Below are 25503 nucleotides of genomic sequence, written 5' to 3' on the forward strand. Positions count from 1 at the left end.
ACTCACCGCTGGTGTTTAAATATAAACTAATGACACCTTTTCTAAAGGCAAGAACAGCATAACGACCGGCAATTGTAGTCGTGGTGGAAGAACACAAGAGGATGTGTTCAAAGACAATGTTTAGTTTTTTTGAATAATTATTGGTAAAAAAGAACTGTCACTTTTACCCCCCAACAGACACACACACACACTGTGACTTGAACCCTGGATTTCCTTGTAACCCATATGCTAACTCTCCCTCTTCCCTGCTTGCAGGGCCACTCTTAGCAATTGAGATTTACTCTTATCTGTTAGAAGGGAGATGTGTCAGTTCCCAAAACCTGACCTACTTTTATACACACACATACACACACACACTCGCCCCCTTAATGTGGAAAGAAGCATCATACATTACAGGAAACATACATCAAGCCGAAAAATGACTTTTTCTGAGCGGAGCAATTTTGTCTGCTCTGTGTGTCAGTGCAAACCTCCAATAGTGGAAATTCCTTGATCTTTCTTTTTAATTATTATCAATGCCATCTTTTCTGTGTTAACACAGTTCTCCATCATCACACTTTCTTTTTTCAGACTTGACTGTTGTGTTTTTCCCTTTGCTTTTTAATTAGAGCTGAAAACAACATGACCCATTTTATACAGAGGGAAATGTATACTTTATGTGTGTAAGAGCGTGTGTATGTGTGTTTGTATTTGTGCTTTGCTAGCTCCTCTCTAGGTGGCCTTGAGCTTGTTTTTGCCAGTTTTGCTTTCTACCTCTCTGCAGTAGCCAAATGTCCTTTGCAGGTGTAATTTATTTAATTTGATTTAATTTAATTTGATCTTTTTTTTTTTCCATTGCATATTCCCTTAAAACCTCATTCCATAGAAAGTGCCAGATACGTCTTGTATGTCTGTATTTTGCACTGCCCATTTATGACCATTTACACACAAACACAGCACTACAGTACTGTATTGCTTCAAACATTGCAGCTCTTTGTAAACGGTCAAAATGTGAACTGAGATGCCAAAATAATGCCAGTGTAGTATGAAATCAGCAAACTCTTTTATAAAAAGTGATATTTGTAAACTTTTCGATGTTAAAATACTTTCTCCTATACTGGTTTAATATGTAGACAACTAAGTAAGCTTTAATTTTATTTGTTCCTGTTACCATATTGCAGGTAAATCTTTGTAGAGATGTCAGGAGTAATCACATATTGAGACATTTATGCAATTATATTTTAATATAAACCCTTTAAGGAGAAGACATTTTGTGGGGAAGTGTTAGAAGTTACCATATTTAACTAGCTATCATCTCAATTTACTATGTTAAGCCCTTACAACTGCATGTCTATCAACTCTAAGCCTCTCATAAAGGGGTTAGCTAGACATGAAGGCATTGTTCTGCCATCTTGTATCATGTCTGAGGGAAGACATTTTACATTCAAGTTTTGCATTTATTGGTAAGATACAATGCACTGTGTTGCTCATTGTAATGTACTCCCTATAGACTGAGATTATTTAAATGTTATTAACAAAAGAAGCCAAGATATTTCATTTGAGGAGTCTTGACAGAAAATGTCACATTGCACATTGTTGTGACAGAAGAATCTTCTTTTTTTTTCAGTTTCTTTGTAGAAAGCTGGGTAATTATTCACTGAGTGCTTGGCAACCACAAAGAGAGACTGAAAGCAAGAAAAGTTTGTTTAATGATTTGCAAATGATGCAATCGTTTATTTTTTCCACTTTTAGAGAGTGAAGTACTAGTATGAATAAACAGACGAGTGAGTGTAACATATAGGGGACAATGGGGCTAAAGGCTCCCTGGAGTAAAAGGCTTTTTTAATTTTATTTTCTCCCAGAGCAACATCAGCTACCATGGGACGGGGGGTGGGGTGGGGGGGTGTCATGTTTAGCCCATGGCCCCACTGAGCTTCCCCTGCTGGGGGCAGCAGATGAACACACCACCAATGTGCTGTCTAATGGTCCCTGACAGGATGCCAATAACCCAGCATGAGTGTAGTGTTTTATAACCTCTGACTGAGTCTGCTCCTCATCTGTACCTCTTTTCATCCACCTGTGCAACACCAAGTCATTATATGTCCCCCTTCAAGTTCTGCTGCTCACACCACCAAACAACCATTAGTCTATCAGACTCCATCCAATTCTGATGGATTTACCTTGCTGAAAAGTCGAGTAATATCTGATTACATACAAATAAAGCACATTAAAGAGATTTAAAGGTCACCTTTAACTTCAAGTGAGTGAATGTGACTGAGGCTGTCATTCTGCCTAACATCATCTTTTGTTGTCCTGGAAAATTAAAGACATTTATTTATGGGTGAGTAAATGATTTGATTTTTCATTTTCTTTTTCAAATGACATTTTTCAATTTGGATAAACTATATACAGTACTGTATGAATTGTACAGTACCAAAGATGGTGCAACTGTGTATTGTCAGTCAGAATGTACAGTATGTGTTCCTGCCGCTTGATTAAAGTCATTGTCATTGACTAATTCCCTTGTTTCTTAAGGCCCAGGTATACTCCGTTTTTCTGTGTTCCGGATCGGATGGGGCCGGCTGAACACTAAAAGGCAGAGTAGTCTTTCGAAGTATACTTTTCTGATCGCGAGCGAATATGAACGCATTCAGCTTATTCTCACTACAACTGCTTTGTGATACTCTTTTATTTCAGTCAATGGCGGAGCGAACTGTGCTGATGACAAACTTGCATCTCACATACTGTGCGCGGAGCGATCAGCAACGAAGACAACCAAAGTATACTTTGGCCTTTAGATAACAGCCAGTATCCAATGCAAGCCAGGGAAATCACACCTCTTGGAGAGACACAAATATCACACAATTATTTGTTCTTTTTGGAAGAAAATGTCTCTGCAGGGAATAATATTTATTGAAGTGAACGTTGACCTCATGTTCACAGGAATGCAATCCTTAACCATGTTCTTGAAAGCACTGTGCCCTTTGATTGTGTGTGTGTGTGTGTAGAGAGAGATGTACTTTTTGTTCAATGACATTTATCTGCCCGTGAGTATTTTATCCCACACAGAGCGATGATAATGCAGGGCTTTTTTCAGCAGAATTTGGTTTAGAGGTAGCTTATTCACCTATGTTCTCTCACTTATCACTTTCTATCTTTCCCTCTGTCTCGCATTAATTGTGAATGAGTCATGAAAGCACCTATGAAAGACATAGTTAGTAGAGTGGAGATGGATATGTTTGATTTTTCACAGTTTCCTTTAAAGGTGCTCTTAAAATATGTCCTCTTTTTAATAACCAAAATATTCAGTGGATTCTACGGATGATTACACACATTTCTTCATTCATAAGAGTCATGCATTAAAATGTCACAAGATAGCTGTCAGGGTCTGTGTGTGCCCGTGGGTCTAAACTGTATGCATACCAGTGTAAAAAAAAAAAACAATACAATATTTAACCACCGGAAATGATTTTTCAGTGAGGATATTGTTTTCTAACCATAAAACAAAAATAGCATCTTTTTCATTTATGGATATCAAATAGGCCCACTTCAGTTGAATCAATGCATTGAAATAAATTCTTAATCTAAACAATTATCGCATGAACTGTTAATTTTAAATTATACCACAGGTCTGTTAAATGCTTAATTCTGATTGGTTGACGAACGTTCTAAGGTGTGCAATTATTTCCAGTAAACGCACATCTATGAAGTAGTTCCAGTCCTTGACCGCATAACGGTTCCATATCACTTCGCAAAATTATTTCATTTATTTCAAAGAGCCGTACAAGCTACCACAACAAAATAACCAATTAAAACAAAGACATTGGTTAAGTACATTGGCTAAGAATGACAAACAATGTCTATAATATCCTACATTTATTTCAGTTTCAATTGAAAAGCATCTATGGGATCCCTCTTTTTCTCTCTCTCTCTCTTTCGCACACACTTACCGTCATGTCAGTGCACACCTGCATCTCAGTGGGATTGAAAACAGTTGTTAAGATTTACATCAGAGAAGCTATATACAAAAATGGCGACACTCGATGCTGCTGAGTATTGTGCTTAAACTTACATCTTGGCGATTTTGAAGCAATGTTACATCTGACGAGAGCTGCAAAAAATAAAGGTAATCCCACACGTGATCTCTCTCAGTTTCTGAGTTTCTTTCGATCATTCAAACACAAACTCACACACAAATGCTCACACACATGCATAAACGCACTACCTTGTTACTCATGTAAGTGCTCCAATAAAGCAGCGCAAGCCTCTGTTGCTAGTTCTAAAGTGTTTTCTAATTAGCAACGAAGGCTCGGACTGTATTAGAGCAAGACGCTGAATCCTTGGCATAAGAAAGTAGTTCGACTCACAAGAGCATTGTAGGGACGAAAACCGAAAAACTTCTTGGGATAAAACCCTGAACGATGTCTTAAGGTGTGGTAAGCGTGGTATAAGTGGAATAATTGACTTGAATTATTGAAAAATAATGCACATCCGAGGTATAATGGTTTTACCACCTCAGGTGTGCATTATTTTTCAATAATTCAGCAGTCCATCATCAGTTAATCCTCACATAAACTTAAAACATAATAGAAGCTGTAAAAAATAATAATTTTTAAATATGTTCTTGTCCATATGTTTGATTATTCAGTGTTCTACTGTCTACCACCATGGTACATTTTAATGTAATCACTTTTTTTTTTTTCTGTTGAGTTGTTGGGACTGTTTTCTTAATGTTCAGCATTTTCAGAGCTGATATATATATTTTTATTTTTTTCATAAAAAACACTTATTAGATACACATTCAGTATCACTCACCTCTTAGACAGCGATTAAAGAAATTTGACATCTGCAGGTCAATACGATGTCTGAAGAGGCACTAAGTTCTTAAGTGGATAGGCCTGGAATAGAATATTATGAAATATGTCAAATGTTAGATAAAAGATAAAATAAAGAGAGGAACTCACTACTTTTGCCCCCACAGTCACTTTCTGTCACATTTTCCCTTGTTCACTTTTGTCCCTGATGGATACGTTTTTTCTTGCTTTTTCAAAAATATTTTCTTTCCTCTAATCTTAAATACATTTGATTATTAATGTCCTATTTGTTAACTTGTAGAAAGAAGAGTTTAATTTTTAAGTTGTACTAAAGTAGAGATAATTAGACACAGTATTTTGTTTTATAAGTTGTTTTCCTCAATCCACTATGCCCACTCAGACTGTCAAATTACATGTCAAATTGTCACAAATACCATACAGAGCAATTATGGGAATTACAGTTTATCAGAATCCACACACAAGACAGTTCTCTCATTCATATTTCTCTGAGGGGTTTTGGGCCCACCTGGGTGCACATACAGCACACAGGGCACAGCCTTATGTTTAAAGATCTGCAGCAGGTTTACTGAGCAGTCCAGGATTATTTGAATCCAGCCAAGTTATTGAGTACATATCTAGGAGTAATTAACCTCAACCATAGTAATAAGTTGTGTGGAGGAAGTGGAGATATTTCAGTCAAGTTTTTTGTGAAGGTTTTCATTAAGTGATGGAATGATTTGGTTCTCCTCCCACTGTATGTGTGAGATGCAGTCACCAGCTCTGCATCTTACTGACAGAACATGTCTAGCTGGCCTGACAGTATGCCGATTCGTACCGAAGCTTGTGACAAGGAATAGAACACTAACTCGGCATAGCGGAAGGAAGTTCATGAGTAGCATGTTGCTGAAAACTGTAAGCAAACTGAGGCACATCGGGTGTTATTGTGTCTGTTGGTCAGAGGGGAGGAAACCTAAGCTTGTGATTTGTGCCTGTAAATGGTGTTTTTGTCTAAACACTACTCATTGTGACACCACCAGAAGCACCTCTGACACCATAATTGACCCATTCTCTCACCAGTGATTTGTTAGATTGTGCATTGCTTTATGTAATTGAACAGTGTTGTAGATGTGTTTGTTGGTGTGGTTTCCTGTTTAACTACATTTGCACCGGTAAATAGTTATTGTATGATCGTTCCTGGTTTTGGAGTGATCAATCCAGCCATTTGGTTAAGGCTGTTATTGTCTCCAAATCACTCACTCGTTCCCTATATAGTGCCACATAGTACTGTATATAGGGACGAAGTAAACAAAATTGATTGAGAGAATTCAGACGATGATGTAAATACCATACACCTTATTCACAGTAGAGCCACATATGATTTTTGACATGAATGAAAACCAGGCTGAGTAGGCTTTTTGCCTACTGAAATGTCTTTGAAAGATGTTTTTTTTTTTCAATGTGTCAAAAATGGAACCATTCTAAACACTTTAAACAACAGTACAACCTACTGAAGAAACTGTAAGTCTATCCCTTACAGCCTTCTTGCCATTCCTGTCAAAAATTATTGTGAATAAGGTACATTAGCTGGAAACAGCTCTGAAGCGGTCACATAAACAACTTTACAACTGACATACATGTACTTTGTTACATCTACCTTAATAATGAAAATAATGATGATAATAATAATAATTTTGTAACTATACAGTATATTCATACTCATGAGTGGTAGGATGATACAATACGTTTTTGTTCTGTTAGTTGGTCATATTAAACCTTGTGCAACCCTGCGCCCTTCTGCGTGGACATTATATTTTGGCTTTGAAATACAGAACGCATAATTTGAATTAATTTCAACTGACTGATCTCAGTTCAGTAGACTCTTGGCTGTCAGTAAGGGTTACACTTTCGACATACAGAGTAATGTGACAAAACAACATGGTGAGAAACGTCTTTGGGAGAAACGCCAACAAAACTACATCTGGTAAGAAACCTAATTAAGCTTTTACATTGAAACCTTTTTGAGTCAAAAGATTAGAGTTTCTAGTTTCATACTATATGCTATTTTTGACATTTCAGCAATATATCACAAAAAATGGCACACTTTTAAACACAGTGTACACTATACTGTACAAAAGTGCTACTTTTTAAATTAGAAATCCTATATTTACTGTGCATTATCAAATTGAGGGGGGGAAAAAATGCTTTCAGAGGTTTTATATGGAGTTATGATGAAAATAAGGTGCATTTCGAACTGTTCTGAACCAGTGCAGGCAGACAGCACACTGGAGGTTAAGTCATTCACTAAATAGGGAGCAAGTGAGCATCCTATATATTTCCTATGCAGCCAAGTGCTTTCACTCTAAAAATCCAACCTAAAATTTAGTTTAAGGCTACAGATGATTTTTAGAACCACTCAACATGTTTTTCATACATGGGACAGTGGCAATCAGTGCATAGATTCAGAATTTATAATGTATAATTATATTTTTACATGGTTGGCAGTGATTGGATGATGCTGGTCATTACTATGAATCAGATTTAATTATGCTAATTTCTGATTGGTAAAATGCTTCAGCACTTGTTTGTTTGACAGTGCAAAGAGAGAGCATTGATATTTTTTTGCCAAAGTACAAAAAACATTGTAACATAAAAGTCAAATCATCATTTATTTGTATTGTTTTTATTTGTGCTTTTCTCAATACACGTTGTTTCAAAGTAGCATGTTGTAACTAGCATGTTAACATGAAGAAAAATAAACTGTTAATAATATGCATTTATTTAAATAAAAATAGTATGTAATTGCAATTAAAAAAAAAGGTATTTAATAAAAAAATGTAAGGTCTGGTTGTAAATGAACAAACATGACCTCACACCCTCAACTAACAAATAGGTTTTGATTAACTTTACTTTGAAAATAAAAACATACAAACATTATTGTTTATGAAAATGGAGGAAGAGCATGTCTATCTTTGACCATATCAACCCACATAAGAGTAGAACTGTACTTTTACACAAAATAATGCAGCCTAAAACCGACAAAAGAGCATTATGTCTGTTTTTTCCTTTTTCTTTATTATCCTCCCATTCAATGAGGGGACAACTAGCCTTTTCTTGTCCTGCACACATGAATTTGAACATGTGTTGTTAAACTCACCGCTGAGTTTTGCGCAGAGAGGGCTCGGATGTTTACCACCGCGATTTTATCAAAATCATTTGGAAGTTCAGATAAAAGTGTTTGGATGGCCTCATCGAATCACCGACTTACATTAAATAAAGACATTACATTGTACCAGAAGACTCTGAGAAGTGGTGGTATGCAAGAAAAACTTCAAGCACTGACACTGTGTAACAAATTATTATTTATTTGGTTCATGGGTAGTAAGTGTTATTTCCTAATTGCTTATGCCTCAAAAGTATAGAAAATGGCTATGGTTCCCCACAAACTTTGCTTTTGTGTTTCAGATATTTTGATTTCCAATGAGAAAATGGGCAAATTTGTGTCTTTTCATTCACATAAAGTCAGAAAAAAACAACATATGAATCCAAATTAACATGTATTTATACTAAAGTAATATTCAAAGCCGTGCTGCTCCATAATGGTAACAAGTACCCATCTCTTCCCCTGGCTCACTCGGTGCACCTCAAAGAGTATTACAACAACATCAAGACCTTGCTGGATGCCTTGAAGTATGTTGAGTATGGCTGGGAGGTCATAGGAGACTTCAAAATGGTTGCATTCCTGATGGGTCTCCAAGACGGTTTTACCAAGTTTCCCTGCTGTCTTTGCCTTTGGGACAGCAGGGACACCAAGGCGCACTACCACAGCTGGCCACAGCAGACCGAGTTCTCTGTGGGGAGGAACAACGTCAAGTGGGAGCCACTGGTGGAACCCCGGAAGGTGCTGATGCCACCACTGCACATCAAATTGGGCCTTATGAAACAATTTGTCAGAGCTCTAGATAAGGAGTTGGCAGCCTTCAAGTACCTTCAAGACTTCTTCCCTAAGCTGTCTGAGGCAAAGGTCAAAGCCTGTGTCTTCGTCGGACCACAGATAAAGAAGGATTTTGGATTCATATGTTGTTTTTTCCTGACTTTATGTGAACGAAAAGACCCGTTTTCTCATTGGAAATAGGTACATTTCAAAATATCACTGTCCTGGTCACAAAAGCAAAGTTTGTGGGGAAAAAAAGCCATTTTCTATACTTTTGAGGCATAAGCAATTAAGAAATAACACTTACTACCCAGGAACAAAAAAATTGTTACTTTATGTTACAATTTAATAGTAAATGCACATTGTTCTTAAAGAAGGAACACTTTCTACAAACAAAGTTTTACTCAAATTATTCTGATAATATAATTTGTAATGAAAACATTTGCATTATATTACAAAATATTTTAAAATACATACATTTTCACTAGTGAATCCCACTTTATATTTGCTAGAAAACATTTTATTTTTTCAAAAGAAATAATGAAAACACACAAAATAAAAATAAATACTGACCAGCGAAACCTTTTACAGTGTGTTGGTTGAGTTTTATGATATATTTATCTGTTTTTTTTTTTGGGGGGGGGGGGGGGGGGGGGGATTTTTCCCCTTTTTCTCCCAATTTGGAATGCCCAATTCCCAATGTGCTCTAAGCCCTTGTGGTCGCATAGTGATTCGCCTCAATCCAGGTGGCAGAGGACGAATCTCAGTTGCCTCCGCGTCTGAGACAGTCAACCTGCGCATCTTATCACGTGGCTTGTTGAGCGCGTTGCCACGGAGACATAGTGTGGAGGCTTCACGCCATCCACCGCGGCAACCACGCTCAATTCACCATGTGCCCCACCGAGAACAAACCACATTATAGCGACCACGAGGAGGTTACCCCATGTGACTCTCCCTAGCAACCGGGCCAATTTGGTTGCTTATGAGACCTGGCTGGAGTCACTCAGCACGCCCTGGGATTCGAACTAGCGAACTAGCGAACTCCAGGGGTGGTAGCCAGCGTATTTTACCACTGAGCTACCCAGGCCCCCTTTTTATCTATGTTGATAAGTCAGTGGTTTCCATTTCACTCTGAATACAGTTTTGACATTATTTGGCATGAGATTTGAGGCTTGGCTTAGCCTAATGTATACAACTGCTGTAAATATTAAATGAAAGTTACAGGTGCAAATATTTTGTCAGTCAAACTCAGAGGAATTCTCATCTATAGTGCAGCCCAGTGCACCCCCTCAGATGATCCCTTTGAACCTTTGGAATTCTGTCAATTAAAAATGAGCTGTGGAACTATATACTATATATTTTTTGTATGATGTTTGAGAGATTTGTACATTTGTACATTTGTGCTTTTGTGCAATGTGCTTGCAAGCTGATTAGTGTGTGAATGAGTGTATGTGTAACTGTGTTGGGTATCTTTGATGTGTTTTAGGGCCATCCTGAGGAGGAGCTGGACCGCCTGACTAAGAAGATGTTGTATGATATGGACAACCCCCCCTCTCAGGAGTATTTTGGTATGTGACTAGTACACATCACATAGAGCTTATATGATTTTCTTAAAATCTGGAAGCTAGACTAAAAAATAAGACAAGTTTGAGGTATGTATAAGGTTATGCATGAGGTTATATACTGCATCTTTACACAGCAAAGGTGGCACAGAAGCTGATGTGGCATTTACAGTATGTGTATTTACACAGACTGTTTAATGCTGCTCAGAAGAACATAAAGTAAATGCATTTACAAAGCAAATACAACTGAATAAATAATGCTATTAAATTAAAGGAAAATTCCGGGTTCAATGCAAGTTAACCTCAATCGACAGCATTTGTAGCATAATGTTGACTACCACAAAAAATTAATTCTGACTTGTCCCTACTTTTCTTAAAAAAAAAAAAAAGAATCAAGGTTACAGTGAGAAACTTACAATGGAAGTGAATTGGACCAATTTTTGGAAGGTTTAAAGGTAGAAATGTTAAGCTTATAATTTTATAAAAGCACTAAAAAATTTTCTGCTGTTAAAACGTGTGTATTATTTGAGCTTAAAGTTGTTTAAATAGTTAATTTAAGGGTTTTGAGGTAAATGTCGTTACGTCATCATGGCAACGAAGTTGCAAAATTGAATATAGCTTTACACAGAAAACATTAGCAAGCAATGTTATCACACTAAAATCATGCTGGCATGCATATTGTTTACTTTTTGTGGCTATACTTTTGAAAAAGTGAGTATTTTAACGTTTACGGATTGACCCCATTCACTTCCATTATAAGTGCCTCACTGACTCACTCAATTGATCTTAACTTGTATTCACCCTGAAATATTCAATTCAAGTTTTAAATATGAAATAGTGAATGTAGAAATATTAAAGGAATAGTTCACCCAAAAATGAAAATTCAGTCATTGTTTACCCACCCCTGTGTTGTTATAACCCAATATGACTTCCTTTTTTTTTCTTAACACAAAGGGAGAAATTGTGAAAAATTTTGTGTTCAGTGATGTCATACAATGGCAGTTTATGGTGACCACCACTTCAAGCTTCAAAAGGAGGTAAAAAGTATAATTCAGAAGTCTAATAAATGATTCCATGAGAGTCTTGGTCGTTATGAAAACATACAGTAAGGTTTGCTGCGAAACAAACCGAAATCTAATATATTATTTAGTGAAACTAAATCGATGTCCCTGAACTCAGCACGGCCACAACATGGCGTGGCACCTCAGGCTCCGCCCCGCCGCGAGGCCCCACCTGCCGGTACGTCCGACGAGATTGTCCCTTTGGTCCCCCTTGCCCGGAGCTTGGACACGTGGCTTGCGCTTTCCAGTCCGTCGCAATGGCTGATCCGGACCGTCCGACTTGGCTACGCGATTCAGTTCGCAAATATACATTTCCCCCAGTGAGCCTACTTGCACAGACCCTGTGCAAGGTCAGGGAGGACGAGGAGAAGGTCATCCTGGTAACACCCTACTGGCCCACCCAGATGTGGTTCTCGGACCTCACGCTCCTCGCGACAGCCCCCCCCCCCGGCAAATTCCCCTGAGGAAGGACCTTCTTTCTCAGGGACGGGGCACCATCTGGCACCCGTGATCAGACCTCTGGAATCTCCATGTCTGGCCCCTGGACGGGACGCGGAAGACTTAAGCGGTCTACCACCCACGGTGGTAGACCCGCAGTGGTAGACACAATCACTCAGGCTAGGGCCCCCTCTACGAGGCGCCTGTATGCCTTTAAGTGGCGTCTGTTCACTAAGTGGTGTTCTTCCCGACGCGAAGACCCCCAGAGATGCGCAGTCAGATCGGTGCTTTCCTTCCTGCAGGAGAGGTTGGAAAGGAGGCTGTCCCCCTCCACCTTGAAGGTGTATGTAGCTGCTACAGTGGCACACCACGACACAGTGGACGGTAAGTCCATAGGAAAGCACGACTTGATCATCAGGTTCCTGAGAGGCGCCAGGAGGTTGAATCCCTCCAGACCGTGCCTCGTTCCCTCATGGGACCACTCTGTAGTTCTTCAGGGTCTATGGAGAGCCCCATATGAGGCCTTGCAGTCAGCTGAGCTTAAGGCACTCTATTTGAAGACTGCCCTCCTGACTGCGCTCACTTCCATCAAGAGGGTAGGAGACCTGCAAGCGTTCTCTGTCAGCGAAACGTGCCTGGAGTTCGGTCCGGGCTACTCTCACATGATCCTGAGACCCCGACCGGCTATGTGCCCAAGGTTCCCACAACCCCATTTAGGGATCAGGCAGTGAACCTGCAAGCGCTGCCCCAGGAGGAGGCAGACCCAGCCCTGACATTGCTGTGTCCAGTGCGCGCTTTACGCATCTATTTGGATATCACGCCCAGGACATGCCACCCCCGGCAGGGCTACGAGCCCATTCTACCAGGGGTGTAGCAGCCTCCTGGGCCTTGACCAGTGGCGCCTCTCTAACAGACATTTGCAGAGCAGCGGGCTGGGAAACACCCAACACCTTTGCGAGGTTCCACAATCTCCGGGTGGAACCGGTTTCGTCCCGTGTAGTGGCACGCACAAGCAGGTAAGTCCGGGACAGCTGGCCGGGTGTATCGCTTGCATAGCACCTTTCACCTTCCCTGAGCTGAAGATGTGTGCCACTGACTCCCAGTAGTGTTCACAAACTGTGTTCCCTGGTTGATTTCCTCCGAGCCCTGTGGCAAACGAGTTTGCGGAGAAACTCACTGCCGGCTCAGTACACGTGATAACTAAGCCCTCTACTGGGGTAGGTGCTCCGCATGTGGTTGTTCCCTGTAGGTAACCCCATGCGACGTATATCTTCCGCTAATTTGTTTCCCTGATGGTAAACTGCATCTTCCTTCGGCAGAGGCCCCTCTGCCCCAGTCTCCATGCTTGTAGAAACTCCTCCCCCGCAGGGTAGGACCTACCATGGGACTTCTCCACATGACATACTTCCTACAAAGCTCGGCAAGACCATGTGACGTATTTTCACTCAAAATACCCCCCCCCCCCCTTTGGGCGGGGTGTGGTCTCCGCGGTGTCTTCCCCTTGGGAGTGACACCCCCCTGACTTAGACCTGGTGGCCCCAGTCGGTTAATTCCTTTTTTTGGGGGGAGAGGAAAAAAAAAAGAGGATAAGAGGCCACGACTGGTCTAGCCTGTCTCTATCTTTTGGGCAGTCGACTTGTCCCCAAAGGGCCGTTCGACACTCATAACAGTGTTGGGGGAGGTTACGTGTCGGCCTGGTGCGCTGGCTATGAGGCACACAGTGGTCTGCCCATCACACACCGCCAGTTCACGTAACACAGTTCAGCCAGTTGCGGCGTTTCATATGGGGACCCCAAGTGTCACTACATCGACACATCGTCGAGTGAGTGACAGATAGGGAACGTCCTGGTTACTTGCGTAACCTCCGTTCCCTGATGAAGGGAACGAGATGTTGTGTCCCTCCTGCCACAACGCTGAACTACCTGCTGAAATGGCCGGGACCTTGTCTCGGCTCCTCAGCACAAAACCTGAATGAGTGGTTGCATACCAGCTCCTTTTATACCCATATGTCTGGGGGAGTGGTATGCAAATACCACTCGCCAATTTTCATTGGCCTTTTATCAAAGACCAGAGGTGTCTCGGGCTCCCAAGAGTGACCCCTAGTGTCACTACATCGACACAATGTCTCATTCCCTCCATCAGGGAACGGAGGTTACGCAAGTAACCAGGACGTTCTCCATTCTGAACCTCATTCTGAAGTGATTGATACCTCAGCGAAACATTTGGTAGGTGTGACATTCTCAGCTGAAATCAAGTAGTTTTTAACCATCTCATGATATGCTGGCTTCAATATATTGTTATGAGAAAGTTTTTGGACTGATGCAAGTTTACAGCGGCCGGGGATACCCAGCACTATGATGCCGAAAATAAAAACCAAGCAAACGACAGATTGTACCATCGCTCATCACTGCTAGTTAGGACAAAAACACTGAATAACATAGAAAAGATACCTATTATCGTGTGTCGTTTGCCATCAGGTTAGGAAATGGTGACTGTGGCTCTCCTCTGTCTATGGCTGTGTCCGAAAACTGGAAAATGCTGCCTTCGGAGGCTGTATACAGAGGTAGGATGAAAATAAGATGCTCTTCAATCTGTCCTGAGACCAGTTCCCTTAAGAGTTACATTCATTAGTATTGATGCTGACTACCACACCTGGAGTCACGAGTTCGGATCCAGGGCATGCTGAGTGACTCTAGCCAGGTCTTCTAAGCAACCAAATTGGCCCGGTTGCTAGGGAGAGCAGAGTCACATGGGGGTAACCTCCTAGTGGTCGCTATAATGTGGTTCTCACTCTCGGTGGGGCGCATGGTGAGTTGTGCGTGGATGCCGCGAAGAATAGTGTGAAGTCTCCACACACGCTCAACAAGCCACGTGATAAGATGCGCAGATTGACGGTCTCAGACGCAGAGGCAACTGAGATTCGTCCTCTTCCACCCGGATTGAGGCGAGTCACTATGCCACCACGAGGACTTAGAGCGCATTGGGCATTGGGCATTTCAAATTGAGGAGAAAACACTGTCAGTTAAGCTGTTAACTGATTACGTTTTCGGATGCAGCCTATCTCTCTGAGTTTGATTGAGCACTCCGGCTAAAAAATATAATAGATGAATATAAATGCATCGATTCTTGGACTAAAAATCTTGTTTTGTAAGTTTGGTTCTCTGGTTTGTGTGCAACTGTGTTCTGTTCTGTAGTATTGCCGTGGCAGACCTGTTTTTAGATAAACAAAACGCCTTTTTGCTTGAACACTCCATTCCACCAATGGGCTGCCTGAACTACTGGTCTCGTGCAGTCTTATGAATGTGCAGAGGAGAGCAACGGTCGTCAACAGTTTCACTAAATAATACATGAGACTTCAGTTTGTTTCTCACCAAACCTTATCATATGCTTTCATTACAATCATGAGTCTCATGGAATTATTTATTAGAATTCTGAATTATACCTTTGTGTCCTTTTGAAGCTTGAAGAGGTGGTCACCATAAATTGCCATTCTGTGACATCGAGCACAAAATATTTTCACAATTTCTCCCTTTGTGTTAAGACAGCACAGGGGTGAGTAGACAATGACTGAATTTTCATGTTTGGGTGAACTAATCCTTTAAATGAATGAAAAAATGTGGTTATACTTTTAAAAATGACTCAGTAATTTAAATTTAAATTAAAGTATGCAATATATGCTCTATGACATGCTTGTGACAACAACTAAGTTTAAGGCTGCTCTAATGCTGCATTTCATTTACACAGAATTACAGCAGCATTAGAACTGCCTTTGATACTAGGGGTTGAGGTGGGTCAGGGCAGGCATAATTTAGACTGACTTGTATGCAGCATTGCGTCTTTACACAGAATTTTGAGCAGGCACAGAGCAGCCTTAGCTCGGCTGTGTAAAGACGCCTTGTGTGTGTGTGTGTGTGTGTGTGTGTGTGTGTGTGTACAGTATATGTAATTTTCATGCTTAGACTCTGTCATGGATGTGCACAATCGTGCATACGTTCAAAGTTGTTTCCATGGAATGGCACTGATTGTTTTACAGCATTTGTGATGACACTTTGACACATTTGCTTTTAAGATTAATTTTGTTACCTTTATTTTATTTTATTTTTACTTGAAGTTTTTTCTTTAAAATATACAGTGGGGTTCAAAAGTCTGGGTCCACATTTAAAATCAGGGATTTACATTTGTAGTTAAACAAGAAGTTTTTGCTTTTTTTTAGAATTCTGAAAATGTAAAATGAAGAGATGTAAAATGAATAAGAAATATTTCAGGTGCTGCACTATTTCTTGGTTACTAATCAAATAAGCAAATTTATGACATTGATAACCATGTTAACTCCTTTGTACAAAAGGTCATAATTTCCATTGAAGCACCCAAGATTTAGAGCATTCTCAAAGGTTTTGCAACCTATGTAGTCCTTGAGTCATTAAAGAAAAATGGTAACATACTAAACACTAAGAAATTCTGAATTAATTTTTCTTTCAAATTGTTATGCTAATAACATTATTATAGGGGGAAAAATGCATTAAATTAGAAACATTCAAGATGCATTTTCACAAATGGACTCTGTATGCTTTTGTGTGTTGCATGCATAATGTTGCAGTGATGTCAAAGGGATGTGGTCATGCTGTCTTTTGCCTATATTAGCCTTTGTTTTGTGTCATTTACATGAGGACATGAGCAGACCTTTCTTTTTGAGAGCAGGTGTAGGCTATTTGTTGCTTTGCAGAAGTGAGATTAACTCCTTCGAATGTGATGGGGTCTGGTTTTGCTATATTCACATCCACCCCCCTCATCTCTAGCAGTCTGATCTTCCTTTTTTACTGTAAGTGACAGAAGACATTCCCTGCACTTCTTCCCATCAGCTCTTACTGTCAGCTTCTATTTTCACTCAGTAGTGGGGAAACAGAGCTCTGGTCTCTACATCTTTAGTACTTCCTCCACTGTCTAAATCGACACATTTAAATAGACCTGAAAACTTTTCTGTATTGTATCTGCTACTCTTGTTCATTTACAACTCTATCACTCTGACTCTCACTGACTGTCTCTCTATTTCAAAGTGCTTTATTTTAAATGCTGTATTGCTAAAGCATGAATACAAATAATAAAAACAATGACCAGAAAAGCGTGCCAGTTATGGTAATATAAAATAATACTTACAGTATAAAAATATATAATTTAAATAATATTTTTAATTATTTCAAAAAATAATAATAATAAATGCTGGATAACAGAAAGGAAATAAATAAATTATAACACTTTATTTAAAATACATTTATAAAATAGACATGAATAACTTTATTTGACACTTTATTTACAATGTCCAGGTTACACATATCGCTTGTTATTGTAGTTAAATAATACTGTAATAACATAAACTAGTTGCCTTTAAATCAAATCAAATCAAATCACTTTTATTGTCACACAGCCATATACACAAGTGCAATGGTGTGTGAAATTCTTGGGTGCAGTTCCGATCAACATAGTAGTCGTGACAGTGATGAGACATATACCAATTTACAATAACATCAAATTAACACAACACAATTTAAAGTCTAATATACTAATAATTACACACAACACAATATACAAATAATAACATACAATGTACAGTATACAATACACACAATATAGATACACATTATTCAATAAAAAAAGTATATATATAGTATATATAGAATGTACAGTAGGTTGTGTAGCAAATTAACTTAAAAAGGGAATTATTTATAACTAATTATAACTGGTTATAATTAATAATAAATATTTAGATTAGATCTTAGAATTAACTGTAGCAGAATCGATACTACAATTATTTGATCTGTCTGTCCACCGAGCAGACAATATAATTATTTATCAATTCTAGGAAGATTACTTTCCTGGCCAAGGAACAATAGCCCTCCTACTTATACAGTGCTAGCAGTAGTTTAGCATGTAGCAAGGAGCAACATTCAGTGACTTTGAATTGTGAGCGGAACACAGAGACAATCAATTGTGAATATAAGGGATTTAATAAATGAAACTATAACTAACATACAAACAAACTAAGCAAAACATACATATATAGAATGAAGGAAAGTAATGAAAGGAGAGAGAAGAGCAAAGAATGGCAGTATTTCACATCAATTAACCACAACCTAAATGAGAATCATCAGAGGCACAATTCACCTTAAAAGGGGTTCAAACTTAACGCGCATCTAATCAGTTGTAAATGGTTACTTGCATTGGTTTGTTGCTGAATAAGAGTCTTGATGCGGTAGACGAGGTTCTCGACGATTTATTTAGGAGTGAGTTGAAGAAGTCCACAGCAAATCCACAAAGTTACTTGAAGGTAAACACTGCCAGAAGGTTAAACTCAAGAGGAGAGTTTTGGAATGTGTTGGTCTCAAGAAGAAGAGTTTTGAGCGATGATTAGTCTGCGTTCTGGAGTTTTAATAGTTCATTGCCGCACCCATTTTGTGGGTGGAGTGGCCAATCAGAGGCATGCATTTTGAGCGGGAGAGACATCCTTTGTCTCCGTTTATGGCCCATTCGCATTTTATTGCTGATCTGGACCGCTAGTGCAGCTTTTAATTCAAAACATAGTAAGAATTGTTCGATGCATTTCACGATCACATGGTGTACATTATTGTGTGAGAAATAAAGAGAAGATCATTTTGATACCAAGAAGGTAACCTCCAGACGATATTAAAGCAGAGATACACTCATACACTTGAATATAGGCATTTAACGTCTAACTAATACAAGTAAAGGGTTTTAACTAAGTTAATATAATAGGGGAATATACATACAACACATGCACATAGCAGATACATTTATAACTGCTTACTATGGCCTAAATAGAGAAAATGTCTTTAGGTGTGTGTGTGACGTGTATTGGAATTGGTGGAGACAGACAACTGCTCTGGTGCCTGGCACGGGGGTCACCCCCCTTTCTGTGGAATGTGTTTGAAGCTTGATGGAGACACTCCGGAGGCGACCTGTTTTAGCATCCTTTTGATAGTGATAAAGACCATCTGCAATTTAGCACCCATATAAATGTAAACGCGGAGGCCAGGTCAGTAATTTATATGCAAATGTCAAAAGGCTAAAAGGTTTTTTTTTAAACAAAGTGTAATTAGCCATCACTGATCTTACACAGACGTTACAGTTGTATTGTACTGTATTGACATTCAGGCTGTCGGTTGATAGTAAGTTGTTAAGAGAGAATATAATATAATAATAATATAATTTATGACAGTCCGGTGTGAGATATAAGAGTAAGAGTAATAAAGTGCAGTGCTGATGTATTTTGATCGTGGGAGATCAAGAGTTCAAAAGTCTGATTGCTTGGGGGAAGAAGCTATCATGAAGTCAGCTGGTGCGGGTCCTGATGCTGCGATACCGCCTGCCTGATGGTAGCAGTGAGAACAGCCCATGGCTCGGGTGGCTGGAGTCTCTGATGATCCTCCGAGCTTTTTTCACACACCGCCTGGTATATATGTCCTGGAGAGAGGGAAGCTCACCTCCGATGATGTGTCTGGCAGTTCGCACCACCCTTTGCAGGGCTTTGCGGTTGTGGGCTGTGCTATTGCCGTACCAGGCGGAGATGCAGCCAGTCAGGATGCTCTCTACAGTGCAGGTGTAGAACCGTGTGAGGATGTGGCGGTTCATTCCAAACTTCCTCAGCCGTCTCAGGAAGAAGAGGCACTGATGAGCCTTCTTCACAATGACTTCAGTGTGGATGGACCATGTGAGTTCCTCAGTGATGTGGACACCCAGGAACTTGAAGCTGCTGACTCTCTCCACTGGTGCTGCATTGATGGTGATAGGACTATGTTCTCTGTCTTTTCTTCTGAAGTCCACCACAAGGTCCTTTGTCTTACTGACGTTGAGGGAGAGGTTGTGCTCCTGACACCAGCGTGTCAGATTGTGCACCTCCTCTCTGTAGGCTGTTTCATCATCGTCAGTGATCAGACCTACCACCGTCGTGTCATCATCAAACTTAATGATGGCATTGGTGCTATGTGTTGCCACACAGTCATGTGTGTACAAGGAATACAAGAGTGGGCTGAGAACACAGCCCTGTGGGGCTCCAGTGTTGAGGGTCAGTGATGAGGAGATGTTGCTGCCTACTCTAACCACCTGGCGTCTGCTTGACAGGAAGTCCAGGATCCAGCTGCACAGTGAGCTGTTTAAGCCCAGAGCCCGGAGTTTCTCATCAAGCTTGGAGGGCACTATGCTGTTGAATGCTGAGCTGTAGTCTACAAACAGCATTCTCACATAAGTGTTCTTTTTTTTCCAGGTGGGAGAGAGCAGTGTGTATTGTAGATGCAATGGCATCATCAGTGGAGCGGTTGTTGCGGTTAGCAAACTGCAATGGGTCTAGAGAGAGAGGCAGCACAGAGCAGATGTAATCTCTGATTAGTCTCTCAAAGCATTTGCTGATGATGGGGGTCAGAGCAACAGGACGCCAGTTATTAAGTTATTTTGGATTGCTTTGGAACAGGCACAATGGTGGATGTTTTAAAGCATGTGGGGACCACAGACAAAGAGAGGGAAAGGTTGAAATTGTCCGTAAAAACACCAGCCAGCTGGTTCCCGCACACTTTGATGACGCGGCCCGGAATGCCATCTGGGCCCGTGGCTTTGCGGATATTCACCCGTCGGAAGGATCGAGTTACATCCGCTACAGAGACGGAGAGTGAACTAACCTCTGTAGCTTCGGCCGCGAGAGCTCTCTCCGCAAGGGCGGTGTTATTTCACTCAAAACGAGCATAAAAACTATTTAGCTCATCCGGGAGAGAGGCAGCGGTGTTTTTATTCCCTTTAAAGTCCGTGATGATGTTAATTCCCTGCCACATGCTTCTAGAGTTGGTGGTGTTAAACTGTCCTTCAATCTTGTTCGTGTACTGGTGTTTTGCTGTTCTGAGGGAGGGCATAACTGGCTTGTTTATGCTCCTCCGCGTTCCCGGAATTAAAAGCGGAGGTCCGCACATTAAGTGCCGCGCAAACATCGCTATTTATCCATGGCTTCTGGTTCGGATAGATCCATGTTGTTCTGGTCGGAACGACGTCCTCTACGCACTTTCTGATGAAACACATTACGCTATCAGTGTAAAGCTCGATGTCGTCATCAGAGGCGGACCGGAACATCTCCCAGTCCATGTGATCAAAACAGTCCTTTAGCGTAGAGTCTGATTGGTCTGACCAGCACTGGATCGTTCTGAGGGTGGGTGCTTCCTGTTTCAGTTTCTTCCTGTAAGCGGGCAGAAGCAGAATGGAAGAGTGGACCGATTTGCCAAATGGTGGGCGGGGGAGGGATTTGTAGCCATCCCGGAAGGGAGAGTAGCAATGGTCCAAAACCCGGTCCCCTCGTGTGTTGAAACTAATGTGCTGGTGGTATTTTGGTGCGACTGATTTGAAACTGGCTTTATTAAAGTCCCCGGTCAAAATAAATGCGGCCTCAGGGTGCACGGTTTCCTGCTCACTTACAGTTCCTTGAGTGCCCGGTCTGCGTCGGCTTGTGGCGGGATGTACACAGCAGTGATAATGACCTCTGTGAATTCCCTCAGTAGCCAGAATGGTCGACACAGAAGCGTGAGAAATTCCAGATCAGGAGAGCAGAAAGACTTGATAGAATGTACGTTCCTCTGATCACACCAGGATTTGCTGATCATAAAACATACACCACCACCTCTGCTTTTACCTGAGAGGTCTTTCGCTCTGTCCGCTCGGTGCACGGAGAACCCGCGGGTTCAATGGCTGAGTCTGGAATCTCCGCAGACATCCAAGTTTCCGTAAGGCAGATAATGCAGCAGTCCCTCGTCTCTCGTTGGAAAGAGATCTGCGCTTTCAGCTCACAGAGCTTGTTGTCCAGAGACTGAAAATTTGCCAGTAGAATACTGGGTAGCGGGGGTCGATTTGCACGGCGTCTTACTCTGATGAGAACGCCGGCTCTGTTTCCCAGTACTTGTAAATACATGTAAGTATAAATATAGAGTGAAATAAACACTCTAAAACACATTTGTGTGAACAGTTAACCATTCTTTTCCTCTCCCATTTTAATCTTTTTGAAAAAGTTATTGCACCATCTACCGATTTCCCTTATTTTAACACTATACATGTGAAAGCCTTTAACCTCATGACCCTGACCTTAACAAAAGACCTTTTAACAGTCTCCTCAAAGCCAGAAGCATTTCTTATGCATGAAAACAAAATCACATATAGCTGTCACATCCTTTTCTCATATGGGCACACACTTACAGTATATACTAAAGCACTTGCATCCCCTTTACAGAAAGTGCTGGTTTGCATAAAGCAAGGTGCAAGGGTTAATGAAAGGCAAAAGAGAGGGGGTGGGCTGGGCTGACGTGTCTTGCTTTCATTAGGGCATGTGTCAGCAACGAGTGGCCCGGAGTAAACGTTTGCACATTGTGCGGTCACACGCACACACATATATGCACAGTGTTTGCAAACTGCATTAATGGCTAAAGGCAGGTTGAATGCAGGCTAGTCAGCCTGTAAATGGGTCTGCTGTGAACCCAGGTCAGCCAAGCATGCCCAGTAACTGAGAATGTCACAAACAGCCACAGCATCTGACCGAGAGCACTGCACTCCTGGGACTAAAGAGAAGGGCTAACAGGGGATTAAAGCCAATGGTGTGAGAGAGAGAGCCCGCATTGTATGTGATGATTAAAGATGGCTTTTAGTCCATGTCTGTTAGCTTTGAGGTCATCTACAGTATATGCTAGTGCACTCCAAAAAAATTAAAAAAACAAAGTTTAATTAGATATACAGTCTTTGTCTTCTGGCAATATCGACCAGATATATTGATGATTTATATATATTGTTCACGGGGGCATATAACATTTTTTGTCCAATCAAATGCTCTCCAGAATGAGAATGCCCCCTCCCTCTAAAACCACGTGCCAGCAATTAAAGTAGCAGTAGCAAGTAACTAATATGAAACTATTTCGGCTATTTACAAAAGCACAAGCCATACTGTATTAGAAAATATGTCAACAAAGGAAAGAAAAATTACGTTCATCAAGTCATTTCATGGGGGCTTTAAAGCCAAAATTTAAACTCATTACACATGATAGGCAATGTTGCTGTGGAAAGGCAAAATGCAGTAACTAAACATTTGGTCAATTTTATAATTATGACCAAAATCAGGTCTCTTAGACAATGATCTGTCCTGTGAAAGACGGGTTTGACTCAAAATCTACCCTAAAACCGAGTAACTATCTTTTCAGCCATTTCCATAAGTTTCAGTGTTGCTGTAGTTTTGCCTCTTTACACCGAAAAAAAAAATTGGAGTTTACTTAAAAACCAACTGAAAGTATCTCTGTTCGTCTGGGAAAGGAGGAAGCAGTAGCCGGATCCACATTCAACAAGATTTTAATTAGACAGAACACCAAACTGAAAACACAGCAACATAAACACACACACAGAGAGCAGCCGCATGTCTGTCTGTCTGTCTGTCTGTCTGTCTGTCTGTCTCTCTCTCTCTCTCTCTCTCTCTCTCTCTCTGGCATCCCGGCTCTTCCCTTATCTCCCTCCCGCTGATTAGGCAACTCAGCACCGGGTGTGCATCCTCACGGCCCGGCCACGCCCTCCTCCTCATCACACAAACAAACTAGGAAACAATTTCCACTGAGAAATTGCAAGGAAATTTAACAGACCATATTTTCAAATAAAAGCTACACAAAATAATTATTAGTGGCTTTAATTAGAAATTGTCAAGTAAAGTTTACTTTGCAATTCTGTCTTTCAAGTAAATTTTACTCACTCTTTGTTTGTACGTTTTACTTAAGCAATGTAGCGCTGATCGTTGCTTTAAAAAAATCTAATAGCATTTCAATGCTTTTCTAATGTACTTAGTCATGTACCACGACACATTAACATTCTACAGAGAAGCTTAATGCATGCAATGTAATCTGTTCCACAACAACACCTTGCATTACTGGTGATAGAAACAAGATTCAGAGCTACGCACGCAGACCTGAATACTTGTTGCACAAAACACAATGACGTAAGAATCAACAGATTTTATTTTTATATTTTATATCCCGAACGGGTAATGCTGAGTAGAAATTTTCAGACTTCAGACTTCACAAAACAAGAAGTTACCAAAAGTAACAACAAAATCAACAATACAAATGTTGTAAATCAATTTGCAAACAGTGGAACCATTCAAGTTCATTAATTATTCAAGCCACTGGGGGAACATGCTGGGAACACCAGCTTCTAAAAGTTAAGTAAAATGTACTTATTTTATTTACCTGTGACATTTACTTAAATTTGTAAATTAATATGACATTCTACTTTAGGACTGATAAATGATGATGCATTGCAAAGATAACAAACAATCATAAATAATTTTTAATTATAAGCTATAGTGCATTTATTTTTTTACTTGTTTGAACCGAGTACAATTGTAGAATTTACTTATTTTCAGGTTCACCCTTAAACTAACTTATTGAATGTTGAAAGTACTTAATCTTTTCTGCCATATTTACTTCACCTCAATATATACTATATATATATTTTTCAGTGTAGTGCAGAATGCATCAGCCAACATCTAAGAATGAGTGCTTGTCCCTATCGCTTTTTGTATCTTTTCATTTCATACCTCTTCCTTTGCTGCCTTTTTTCCCCATGCATCTCCCTCCTTTAAGATTTCTCTTATGATCCTGCAAGATGTCATCCAGAAGTCCTCTGAAGATCAGGGCTGAAAGATGAGGAACCCTTTGAGTATAAGAAACTCTGTAATTACTACCCATCTGATTGCTTGTTCAAGGCCTCCTTCCTTTTAAAAAGGCCAGGATAGGGGAATGAGGGATAGAAAGGGAGCTGTGAGTGACTGCTGAAGTGGAACCCCAAGGCTAATAATTAACTAAATTAATCAGAGTCAAGGCCATGATCTCTCCTGGCTGGACACTTAGTATTTGCTACATTTGGGAATTTTGTAGTTTGTACTGCTGGAACAGAGGGCTTGGGGTCTCAAGAGACAGGCATGATTCAGTTTTCTTTTGTCACTTATCCTGTTCTCTGAGAGTGAATACAACAGCACTTAAATGTGAGAAAAGAATGAGATAATATACATTAGTGCAATTATTAGCAAAGATTGGATATGGTAATGTAGTGGTACACTATACTAGAGCATAAGTCTTCATAAAGACAAGGAATACATAATAGTTTTCACAGTTGGCTGGATTCATCACAGTTCATGCCAGCACACACAGCACTTTCTCCTTCCTTTACGTAGTATTTTCATTTCTAAAGAGCACAAGTGGGATGCAGATCTGAATAATGCAGACTTTGAGGCACACTGTATGTACCTTGTAAGTGTATGGCCTCCAAAACTGTCTCACATGTTTTTGATTAATTAATATTTCTAGCTCACTGTACTATAAAAGGTGTCCTGTTCTTTTTGTGCTGGAGAGATTGAATTTGAGTAACTCATTACTCATTAGGGAACTCTTAGAAGAGGAAAAATTCCTTAGTTCAACAGATTGTTTCCCCAAAAAATTCCTGTGGGGCATAAATGTGTCGGATCCATCTTCAAAATCAGTTGAAAGATTTTGAAAGGCCCATGACTAACGGTAAACCGAAACTACTTCTTTGTGCTATGACTAGGAGTTGGGAATTGCTGCATTTTCTCTGATGAAAGTCAGCTGGAGATATGCTAATAAATTATGAGACATCTTGCAATGAAAACTTTATGAAGAATCTTGGACGAG

The 25503-nt window shown here is 40.3% G+C and overlaps 1 protein-coding gene across 2 annotated transcripts in view; it reads left to right on the top strand.

Annotated features, from left to right (window-relative positions):
* Positions 1-25503, top strand: part of LOC127449647 (lipoma-preferred partner homolog) — a 297225-nt gene that overhangs the window by 214113 nt on the left and 57609 nt on the right. For both annotated transcript variants that reach the window (XM_051713194.1, XM_051713195.1), the window contains exon 7: positions 10211-10292. In XM_051713194.1, the coding sequence (XP_051569154.1) occupies positions 10211-10292 (82 nt within the window). The remainder of the gene's footprint in view (positions 1-10210; positions 10293-25503) is intronic.

The sequence above is a fragment of the Myxocyprinus asiaticus genome, chromosome 12 (genome assembly GCF_019703515.2).
Source record: "Myxocyprinus asiaticus isolate MX2 ecotype Aquarium Trade chromosome 12, UBuf_Myxa_2, whole genome shotgun sequence".
In the NCBI taxonomy this organism is placed as follows: Eukaryota; Metazoa; Chordata; class Actinopteri; order Cypriniformes; family Catostomidae; genus Myxocyprinus; species Myxocyprinus asiaticus.